We start from the raw sequence: 12,604 nt of genomic DNA, 5'->3' as shown, positions 1-12,604 counted from the left end.
TCATTAGGTGTTTCATTTGGTGTTCAAAGTATCAATGTTAGTTTTTTTCTTTTTAATCTAAAATAAGCTTGAAAATGTATGCTGCTTAGTTTGGTGGTAGTGTTTTAAAAATATTTTAAAAAGTGAAATGTTGACCTTCAACATGTATCTGTACCGTCGACAAGATACTGCTTTACTCTATAATTATCAGAACTCATTTCTTGAGATCTATCTTGATTGCTAATTAAAAAACTTAAATTTATGTGTGTGTTCTTAACTTTTTCTCCATCTTCTGAATGTGGAATACTGAACTGTAAAAGTAAAACCACAGAGACAAAACAGTTGCTGACTTGCGATAAACCACCAATGTCCTCTGCTTACTTTTGTTTTTTTGGTGGGGGTATGGGGGGAGATACAATTAAAACATATAAAAGTTGATTTAAAAATTAGCAATGAGGAATAAAGTTGGTTTATCTCTAACAGCCTGGGAATATTACTTCCTAAAAGCTTTCTTTTTTCTTGTTCATTTATTTTTTAATTTCATCAAATATTGTAAAAAATAATTCCTATGATACTTTTAGGACTTAAAAAGCTGTTCCCCAAATGCTTCTGTCTAAATAGGCAGTTAGGATGTTACCACTTAAGATGAAACCAGGACTAGTTTACTTGGGCATCAGAGAAGCTGGCCCAGCCATAAATACAGAAGGAAATTTTTTCTAACATAAAAAGCAGACTGTCCATCAGGTTTAAAAATACCACACAGTGACTATGACTGACACAGGCAGATTCCCAGGTATAAATCTTGGTAGTACTTCTTATTCCAACAACAACAACAACAACAACAACAAAATTCGGAGTCAGACACTATTCTAATTTTCTTATATTGTCACATTTAATCATCACAATTACCTGGGAAGGTAGGTATTATTATTATTAAAGATGAGGTAATTGAAGTTCAGAGAAGTTAATACCTTACTCCAGATCATGCCTGCCAGGTGGTTGGGCAGGAATGCAAACCAAGATAGTCAGATTCTGCACTCTATGTGAGTAGACTCTTAGCTAGGAAATTACACTGTCTGTAAGTTAAAGTCCAGTCAAACACTAATGTGTGCCAAGTGTGGTAGCAGATACCTCAGTGGATGAGTATAATATATCAATTGAGAAACCCAAGCAGAAGGGAAAGGCCTCATGTGAACTGTCCAGGGCTAATAGGGCTTTAGTTATATAGTTCCTGAGGAGGGGCAGACAAACCCAAAGCAAGAATCAATTTGATGTGGGGCTGTATATTTGAGAAGCTAGAGGAAAGAACAAGTTTAGTAAAGATAGGGAATACTCAAAACACATTTCTAGAGAAGAAAATTATGATACATGAGGTAAAAAAAGTATACTGAATATGACTAATGGCAGATTAGACAATGGGGAAGAAAATATTAGTGAACTTGAAAAGATAAAAACTATTCATGGTAAAATCCAGAGAGGAAAAAAGTTATTTTATAAAAGAATGGCTTATCAGTGAGATGTCAGGAAAATATATTGTCGAATTTCTGAGTATTTAGAGTCTTTGAAGGAATGAAGCAAGGAAAAGAAAATCATTTGAAGAAATACTATCTGAAAAATCGCCAAATTCTATGAGAACTGTAAACCACATAGCCAAGAGCACACCAAAGCCCAAGCACAAATAAATAAATAAGAAGAAACAAGGACAAGGCAAATCATAATAGAATTGATTACAACTGGTGATAAAGAGAAAATCACAAAGGCAGATAGAATGAAAGACATTATAGACAAGAGGAGTAAAGATAAAGGAGATTGCAGATTATTAATGGCAAAAGTGCAAGTGAGGAGACAGTGGAAGAAATCTTTAAAGTACTAAAAGGGGGAAAACCCATTATTATAGAAAACTCTTCTAATGAAAATACCTTTAAAAAACTAAGGCAAAAGAAAAACCTCAGATACTCGCAAACTGAAAGAATTCATCACCAGTAGATCTTTACTACATCTAAGCAATGTAAAAGGAATCCTTTCAAGTAGAAGAAAAATGATGCCAAAGAGAAATAAAGAACACTGGAAAGAGTAACTACATGGGAGATATAGCAATATTATTATTATCTAAGCCTCTTTAAAACATAATTGTTTAAAGTAAATATTAATAATAATATATTGTGGAAATAATAATATGTGTAAAATGTGAAATGTGTAATGGAAATAGCACAAACGCCAATAGGAGAGAACTGAAAGAAAGATTCTTATATCCTTTGTCCACTGAAAGTAAATGTACATTTGAAGATGTATAATTACTGAAGCAACCACTAACATAGCTAATAAAGTGTTTGGCTAAGAGGCCAAAAAAGTAGATAAAAATGAAATAATAAAAATAAATCTAGAAATAGACATATGAAAATGGGAACAAACTCAGAAAGAAATTAAATAACAAAACAGTAGATTTAAACCACATTGGCATTGTAAATAAAAAATTAAATTAGATGAAAAAAGAAGACCCATCTGTTTGTACTTAGGAGAATCCCTCTTTAAATATAAAGATATAAATTGGTTAAAAGTAAATGCATAGAAAGATCTGTATAATTGTAAAACTTATCCAAAGAAAGCTAGAGCGGGTATCTTAATATCAGAAAAGCAAACTTAAGTGAATATTATCAGTGATAAATGTTCATCTTATAATGAGTAAGGTGCTAATTTATGAGAACATAACAATTCAAGTATTTGCTCACCTAATGATATGTCTTCAAAATACATGAAGTGAAAGCTGATAGAACTATAAGGAAAGGAGAAAAAGATTGAGCTTTTGTGAGCAATAACATTATCTTGTTTCAATAATTAATAGAACAAGTAGAAAAAATCTGTAAGGATCTAGAATATTGGCACAATATCAATCAACTTGACTTAACTATTATTTATGAAATAATGAAAAAACAATTGCAGAAGACATTCAAGTGGACAGACTGCATGTGAACCCAAAGTAGGTCATATTCTGACTCTGAAAAAAGTCTCAGTAAATTTAACATAATTCAAGTACTACAAAGTATGTTTTTTGTCTATAATGGATAAATTTTAAAATTTTAAATTAAAAATCAATAGCAGAATCTTTTTGAAAAAAAACAAGTATTTGATCATGAAGTAACACATTTCTAAATAAAAAATGAATCAAAGAAGATGTCAGAGTATTTTGAACTGAATGAAAATGAAAATATAACATATTAAAATTTGTAAGATGCTACTAAAGAAGTTTTCAGAGGGAAATTTATATGAATACATTTATATGAAATTTATAAGAAAAATGGGAGGTGTTGCTTAGTAATAGAATGCATTCTTAGCATACTCAGAACCTTGGTTCTATTCTCAGCACCAAAGGAGAGGCAGCCAGACATCCAAAAAAAAAAAAAATCAATGAAATTAAGATCAAAGAAATTAATAAACTTCTAGCTAGACTGTTGAGGAAGGAAAGAGGATACAAATTACCATTGTCGGGAATGAGAAAGATGATAATCAGACAGTTAAAGGTAAACCAAAGAATATTTTGAACAAGTATTTGCCAATTAATTTCTCAACTTATATGGTAAAGATCAATTTATTAAGGGGTACATTAAATAATGCCCGCGCAAGAAGAAATAGATAACCTGAATAGTTCTAACTCTTAAAGAAATTGAATGCTTAATTGAAAACTTTTCCACAAAGAAAATTTCAGGCCCAGATGGCTTTACTATCTTCATTCTGAAATTCTACTCCAAATTTTAGGACAAATGATACTAATTCTACACAGCCTTATCCAGAAAACAGAAGAAGTAATACTTCCCAACTGATTCTAGGAGGCCAGTATTACTCAGATAATAAAAACTAGACAAAGACATTATAGTAAAAGAAAAACACGGTTTGTGAAAATAAATGTTAAAAAAAAACCTTCACAAAATTTTAGAAAATTAAGTTCAACAATATATAACAACATATATGAGGTGGGTTTACACCAGGGATGCAAGAGTGGTTTACTAATAATTAACTCAAAACTTAACTGTAAGCATTTTTTCAAAAGTATTTTGTTTTAGTTGTAGCTGGACACAGTACCTTTATTTTATTTTTATGTGGTGCTGAGGATCGAACCCAGCGCCCCGCACGTGCTAGGCGAGCGCTCTACTGCTGAGCCCAACTCCAGCCCACTGTAAGCATTTTAGATGACAACATAGGAAATGATATTATGGCTTTGTATTAGGCAAAACTCACTTCAATAAAACACCAAATATCAATTGGTAAATTGGATTTTATCAAAATTAGAATTTCTTTTCTTTAAAAGACAGTGTTAAAAAAATGAAAACATAAGCCACAGACAAATTAAAGATACTTTCAAAGCATGCAAAAGCCTCAGGAATATATGGGCAGATGAATTATTTCAACAAGTACTTCTTTTAGTTTTTTGTTAAACTGGTGCATATTAAATAAGCAGCACATTAATAAGGCTGATATACAGTTGCCATATAAAAAGATGATCAACATCATTAATATTTAGAGGAATGCAAAATAAACCTACAATGCAGTATTATTATAATCTAGTAGAATATCTAATACTTAAAAGATTGCCCATACTAAGTACTGGTGAGAATGTGGAACAAGTGGAGCTCTCATTGTGCATAGTTGGTAAAACTATGGAAAACAGTTCATATTTTCCTAAAATATGAAACATTTATCTACTTTATGACCCAACCATTCTACTCCTGGAAATTTACCCAACAAAAATGAAAATATATATTCATTCAAAGTTGTATATATGAATGTTCATAGAAACTTTATTTCCAAAAGCTGAAAGAACTAGAAACAACCCAAATGTCCATTCATAGGTGAATAACTAAACAAATTTTGTTCTATGTATACACTAGAATACTATCCAGCAAGTAAAAAAGGAATATGTTCTTGATACATTCAATGATAGGAGTGAATCTCAAAGTAAACTATGCTGAAGGAGAAAAGAAAAACCAAAAAAGTCCATGTTGTTTGATTCCTAGAAAATGTGAACTAATTTAGAGTAATAAAATGAAGATCTCTAGTTGCCTGGAGATAGAAAGGTGGGGAAAGGACCAGAAGAAGAGATTAAATAGAGGCACAGGAAACTTTGGTAGTGATATTTTTGGGTGATGAATAAGTATATGTTTATTATCCTGATAATTTTACAGGTATGAAAATATTTTAAAACACCAATGTTATTCTTTAAATATATCTCAATTGTACAACTGACAAATTCTACATCAATTATTTTCCAATAAAGCTGTTATAAAAAGACTAAGAAACAAACCAAGAAAGAAACAAAAACTGAAAATTATGAGTAGGGAATGACTGAGTGGTTGCTTTAGAGGAAGATGCTGAAAGAAAGCCTTTCTCAGTGGGAGAATTGATCAATGGCCAAGGTCAAAATGGTAGGTGCTAGGAAGATTATAGCTTGATGGACATGTTTATCATGCCCAGGGTCCTCACTAGACATAATGCATATTAAAAGTAGTGCAATGTTACTTTTCTTTTCTTTTGGTACCAGGGATTGAACCAAAGGGCACTTAACCACTGAGGCACAACCCAGCCGTTTAAAAAAATTTTAAAAGTTGCTGAGGCTGGCTTCAAACTCGCAATCCTCCAGCCTCAGTCGGTTGAGCTGCTGGGATTACAGGCAGGTGCCACTGTGCCCGGCTGTGCAACATTTCTTTAGCTGACTTAGTCTTAGCCTATTGAACTCTCTTTCCCACTCTGATCAGGATGGTCAGAGAACTGAGTGGGCCTGAATTTCAAGATTTTAATGTCATTATTGCTTATAGGAGAGAGAACTTGGGCAAGAAAGAGATGACAGTTTTTTTAAAAAAATGTATTAAGTTTGAAAATTTCTATTTTCAATAAATGATTTTGTTTAATCTAGAAAAGAAGAAGTAAAGGTTGGAGAGAGGTGGAATAGGTAAAGGGGGGGGGGAGAATCTCTATGTAAATGAAGATTATTTGCTTTTGTATTAATGTAGATTGCCTTTAACCAAGAAACAAAATCTATTGCAGGGTATAGGTAAAGTAGCAGAACATTTGGAAATATAGAGTATCTCGTCATAAAGCTGTTTTTCATTTCTTTAAAAAGCAGTAAGGATCAAGATTTTTAAAGCTTGTCTTACTTTTGGTTGTACACTCTCAAATGCATTTATCTTTTCTAGAGGATCTAAAGTATCTGACTTATTTTTTAAGGTGACCATATTTCACTATAAATAACAATAAATATTCTTATGTGACAGCAACTTCCAGAGACAAAAAATTTTCCTCTTTTCCTAAGTAGTATAATGATTTTAACAAAAGCTATGAATCAAGACATAGCCTTTTATATGCAAAAAATAATAGAACTAGCACTTAAAGTAGCAACCTGACAACTCACAAAAAGTATTGTAAACATATCATGCCTCATTAAGTTCAGTTATGTCTCATTTGATGTCAGTCATCTTATTCAATATAGCAAGTATGTGCACATATTTTCCCTTTAATTTTTTTTTCTGTTCTGTGTATCTGACCATCAGTGGAGGAAGGGAAGCCTCCGATGTCATTACCAAGTAACCAGAACAATGATAAAAATTATTTTAAAATAATAAATAACTCAACTTTATCTTGATATTGCTTAAATTTAAGGACTGAGAACAGGGTACAGTTGCATGTCTGTAATCCCAGTGCGGCTGCTGAGGCAAGAGGACAGACTCAGTAATTCAGTGAGATCCTCAGCAACTCAGTGAGACCCTGTTTCCAAATAAAAAGTGAAAAGAACTGGGGCTGTAGCTCAGTGTAAAGCACCTCTGGGTTCAATAGTCACTACAAAAAAAAAAAAAGAGTTCCCCATTTTCCCAGACAGCTTCAAATGGCTTCCCAGGACAGGGAAGTTTACCAAAACCCTCAAATGTAAAATGACAGCATGAGATGAAATAGTCTTGGAAATCATATGCTTTCAGAAAGAGGACCCTGAAGAGCATCTACTATAGACCTCTCCTTAATAGTAATAGTAGCCACATGTGATGGTATACATCAGAAATTCCAGCTACTCTAGAGACTAAGGCAGGTAGATTGCAAGTTCAAGGCCAGCCTGGGTGTTTTTTGAGACCCTGTCTTAAAAAAATAAAAAAAGACTAGGGATATAGCTCACTGGTAGAGTGCCCCTGGGTTCAATCCCCAGACACCCCCCCCCCACACACACACACATGCATACACAAAATGGTGGTGATGATGGTGATAATATCATTGATATCACTCATTATCATTATGAGAAATTCCAAGGCCAGTAGAGACTACACTTAGTCTCTATATATACTATTAAAGGTATATCTAATTAATGTCAGATCCAGATCCAGGGCTCGAACTTAGGTCTGTTGACCTTAGTTCAGCTTATGTCAGTTATGATATTTATAACTGATTTGGGGGTAGAATATTACTCCTTCATTTTTTATTCTTCTCATTATTGATGTTGTTATTGTTATTTTTAATTTTATTTTAATTTAAAAAAATCTTTCTAGCTCACTACTTATTGGCCAAAAAGAAAATCCCTGACATTATTTTAAAATCAGTATCATCAGTGTATCTTGAATAAAATTTGATTTTTAACATATAAAAATATCTTAAAAATAAGCAGATGTAGTTTTGTGTGTTGGAATTTTATTTTTAAGGAAGTTATTATAGATTAGAATGATAACTTCTCATCCTGCCTAATGTGGCATTACTGGACAGATTTGAAAAAAAAACAGTAAAATTCAAAGGTAATGTTCATTAATATAAATAAAATTCCCAAAGGAATACTACTATTAAGCTCACAGGGCTAATCAATGATATAAAACTGCATATTTTTAGAAAGATTTCCTGGGCAAATATTTGCTAGAAAAGAATTGAAGCTATGATAAAATTTGACAAATAATTGGAAACTTATATTTCTTCCAGAATTATTTCTTACATTCTTAAAAGGTGTAACATGTTCTTTAGCACCATAAGTCCCCTAGCCAACTGTATTTTAAAACACGTTTCATAATGACCTTATTATTAATTTTTAGGATAGTAACATTCTGACATTTAAAGATGTCCTTAATCTCATGTGCTAGGCACTGTGATTGGCTCTGAGAATGCACATTGGTCTCTGCCCTCACATCAATTGTCTATTCGTATACATCTTTTCTGTTGTATTTATTATTATTGGGAAAAGATGGTATAAATTTAGAAAGTTGGGGCTGGGGACATGGCTCAAGCGGTAGCGCGCTCGCCTGGCATGCACGGGGCACTGGGTTCGATCCTCAGCACCACATAAAAATAAAAAATAAAGATATTGTGTCCACTGAAAACCAAAAAATAAATATTAAAAAATCTCTCTCTCTGTCTCTCTCTCTCTTTAAAAAATTTTTTAAAAAAAGAAAGTCAAAATTGAAATCAATATAATTTATTTTTAAGCCAACACTATAATTCAACTAAAAGACAAAATTTTTGGATTTTGGATGTCTTATAGCTTGAAAAATCTATCATTTTTCATTTGATCTTGAACAAATATACTAATGATAATTTATGCAACAGGAGGGACTGCCTGTGGGAAATAAAGTTGCAATGAGCTATACCCCTTACACATTACAAGGATTAAATTTTATTACAACCCAACACATTTTCATTAAAGATGTATAACAATCACTCTTTTAATTTATTTAATAAAGTATAGTTCTAAGCTTGAGATTGACAGCCTTAAAAGATCAGCGGTACTGTTTTTGCTGTTCTTCATTTAGTGGTTGAAATATTAACATTCTCAGTACCTCTGGAGAAATTGTTATAGTATGAAACTATGTGGTGACAATTTTATACAATCGTATTAAAACATTTATGGTCATATAAATGTGTAGTAAGTCTCTGAGATTATATGTCAAGTTATAATCAGTGAGACTAAAATGTTGATACCATTTTCAATCTTCAAGTTAAACACAAAAATCTTGTGTTAAACTTTTCCAATCCATTTGAGATGGTGGCATGCTGATAATCAGACACTCTGGCTTCTAGTACCTATTTGGATAATTCCTATTGCTCTGCCTTGTCCAGTTCATTGTACCTCTCCATATCTCACCTTATTCACCTATGAAAGGAGTACTAGGCCAGGATATCCCCAGGATCTATGTATTATTTCTGAACTTTAAATATCTGGACCTTTCTTTTCTTGCTGCTTTTATCATTCTAGTTCAGTGGTTTCTCTAGTCTGATCCACAGACCACATGAATCCCCCAAGCTTCCATAATGAGGATCACTTGCAACATCTGTTAACATATGTTTTTGGGTATCCAGACCTTCAGAATCAAATCTCTGAGGATAGGGGTCTGGAGACCTACATTGTTATTAAGCACCCATTTCAATATGTCCATGAACTCTTCACATTCCCTTATGTAGACTGAATGTGGGTGAAGAATGATAGGCACTGAACCAGTTTTGGATTGCTGCTTTTATATGTTGTGCCCAGATCAAATAGCATCTTCTTTTAGAATTGAACATTACCTGACACCGCTTATTCTCAACCTTTGATGTTTCTGTCAAAACTCAGAGGCAGTAGTAAAAGTCTTGTTTAACATCCTGTTACAGTTAATTTAATTCATTTTGTCCTACCTTTGTAAAGTTTCTAAATATTAATGAATACATGATTAGTTAATTTTAGCATGATTGACTTCATCACATTATAGATTTCTTTCCCTTACTGAGGTTTAGCTCAGGGAATATGATATTTCTTAATAAGATTCTCTAGTCATTTCAGAAGTAGCTGCTTGAGGTTCCTAATTTTTCATGGTATCCTTTTCTATACCACTTTAAAATCTTATACCTAATTAAGCTCTTCTCTTTTTGTCTCACAAAGGATCTTTAGGGTAGGGGGAGAATTTCCTATAATATTCTTATTGATTATATTATTCTCTAAAACTTTTCATCACTGTTATTGGTAACACACATACATGCGCACATGCACACACACAAACACACACACACCACATTTTTGGATACCACAGCATTGCACTACAGCAGAGAAATTGGTTGTCTTATGGAGTGGCTTTATATGCTGAAATAGCAGTGAAGATTAATAGAGTGTGGACTGTTCTCTTGCCAGGCAATATGGAAATGATAATTTTATTTGAAACCTACAAGTGTTCCTGTGTGGAAAAAGAGTGTCAATCTCTAAATTACATTCTCATTGCAGACATAAAGGAGATGAATCTCAGAAGTGGGTGTTTGGAACGGATGGCTGTATTTATTCTAAGGTAAAGACTTTATATGTCACAACTTTTATTCTAAAGCTTTTCTGTTTCCATATTTCTATAATATGCACTATTTTTTTAATTTTATTTTTATTGGTAAATTATAATTATACATAATAGTGGGATTCATTATGCCATATTTGTTCATGCACATGGTATAATTTGGTCAATCTTATTCCCCAGTACTTTCCTTTTCTTCTTTGCCCCAGTACACTTACTATACTTTACCATCTCTCTTCTATTATTATTATTGTTATTTTTATTATTTTAGTTATAATATTTTAATTATATATGTAAGTGGCATTCATTGTATTATGTTCATACATGGACATATCATGATTTGGTAGATTATGTTCCCCAATATAATAGAATGAGAAAACATTAAACCTTTCACTTCCTAAGGCTAGTTTATTCCATTTACCATGATGTTCTCCATTTTCATCCATTTACTAGCAAATGACACAATCACATTCTTCTTTATGGCTGAATAAAACTCCACATTTTCTTTGTACATTCATTTCTTGATGGAGACCTAAACTGGTTCCATCACTTGGCTAAATATTGGTATACATGTATTATTATAATATGTTGATTTTAGTTATTTTGGATAAATATCAAGGAATGGGGTAGCTTGATCTTATAGAAGTTCCTTTCCTGGTCTTTTGAGGAATATCCATACTGCTTTCCAAAGTGGTTGTACCCATTTGCATTTGCACCAACAATGTATAAGTGTAACTTTTACCCCATGTCCTCACCAGCAATTATTGTTATTTGTATTTAAAAAATGTTTTTAGTTAGAGATGGACACAATAACATTACTTATTTATTTTTATATGGTCCTGAGGCTCAAACCCAGTGCCTCACCCTCTATGCTATGCAAGCACCCTACCACTGAGCTATAACCCCAGCTATTATTTGTATTTTTTTTTGCAGGGTGTGGGGTAGTACTGAGGGTTGAATTCAGGGGCACTTGACCACTGAGCCACATCCCTGCCCTATTTTGTATTTTACTTAGAGACAGGGTCTCACAGAGTTGCTTAGTGCCTCACTTTTGCTGAAGTTAGCTTTGAACTTGTGATCCTTCTGCCTCAGCCTAGCTGCTGGGATTACAGGTGTTTGCCACAGAGCCTGACCCTTATTTGTATGTTTGATGACTGCCATTGTAACTGGAGTGAGATAAAATCTCACTGTAGTTTTGATTTGTACTTCTCTGACTGCTAAGGATATTGAATGTTTTTTCATGTATTTGTAGCCATTTTTATTTCTTCTTTTGAGAAATATCTGTTTAAAACTTTTTGCCCATTTATTTATTGGGTTATTTGTGTTTTTTATGTTAGGATTTTTGAGTTCTTTATATATTCTGGATATTTTTTTCTTTTCTTTTATTAGTTGCTCAAGACAATACAATGATCTTGACATATCATATATTTGATTCAAATAGGGTATGAATTCTCATTTTTCCATGTGTACAGATTGCAGGATCACATTGGTTATACATCCATGTGTATACATACAGCAGAATATTCTGGATATTAATCCCTTGTTGGATGAGTACCTGAAGAAGATTTCCTTTTGTTCTGTAGGCTCTCTTAAACATTCTTATTTGTTTGTTGTTCAGAAACCTTTTAATTATATGCCTTCCCTTTTGTTGATTTTCAGTTTTATTTCTTGAGCTTTAGGGGTCTTATTAAGGAAGTAGGTCCTTAAGTCAATTTGTTGGAGAGTTGATCCTATGTCTTCTAACAGGTTCAGTGTTTCTGGTCTAATTCCTAGGTCTTTGATCCACAATCTATTGATTTTGTGCAGGATAAAATAGATGGGAGTTTTATTCTTCTATGTAGGAATATCCAGTTGTCCCAGAACCATTTGTTAAAAAGGCTATCTTTTCTCCAAAGTAAGCTTTGTGCACCTTTGTCAAGGATCACATGACTGTACGCTATTTCCAAATAAGGTCACATTCACAGATTCCAGGCTGTGTTCAACTTATCATTTTTTAAGATGTAATTCAACATATAACACATAGTGTGTCAGTTATTGATTTATTGCCTCTCAGTTCCAATCCTACCCTTTACCTGCCTTGGGGACAACTTTGCAGCAGAGTGCTGCCAGTGGGGCATACTCCCATGAATACTTTATCCAAGCATAACTCATTTGGGTGGTACTTTAATTCTGTTTGTTCTACTATAAGAAAATACCAGTAATGGGTAATTTATAAACTTTATAAATTTATTTCTCACAGTTAAGTCCAAGATCAGGATGCCAGCAGACTCTGTGTCTGTTGAGGGCTGCTCTCTACTTCCAAGATGGCACCTTGTTTCTACATCTTCTGGAAAGGACAAGAATGCTTTGTCCTCATGTGGTAT

General features: G+C 32.9%; 1 protein-coding gene across 6 annotated transcripts in view; it reads left to right on the top strand.

Moving 5' to 3' along the window:
* The window catches only part of Dcdc1 (doublecortin domain containing 1), a 479,867-nt gene that overhangs the window by 249,460 nt on the left and 217,803 nt on the right, over positions 1 to 12,604 (top strand). For all 6 annotated transcript variants that reach the window (XM_048788537.1, XM_048788536.1, XM_048788535.1 and 3 more), the window contains one exon: positions 10,184 to 10,244. In XM_048788537.1, the coding sequence (XP_048644494.1) occupies positions 10,184 to 10,244 (61 nt within the window). The remainder of the gene's footprint in view (positions 1 to 10,183; positions 10,245 to 12,604) is intronic.

Source organism: Marmota marmota, unplaced genomic scaffold (genome assembly GCF_001458135.2).
Source record: "Marmota marmota marmota unplaced genomic scaffold, marMar, whole genome shotgun sequence".
Lineage (NCBI taxonomy): Eukaryota > Metazoa > Chordata > Mammalia > Rodentia > Sciuridae > Marmota > Marmota marmota.
Note: the sequence above shows the minus strand (reverse complement) of the source record. Positions and strands in the feature narration are given on the sequence as shown.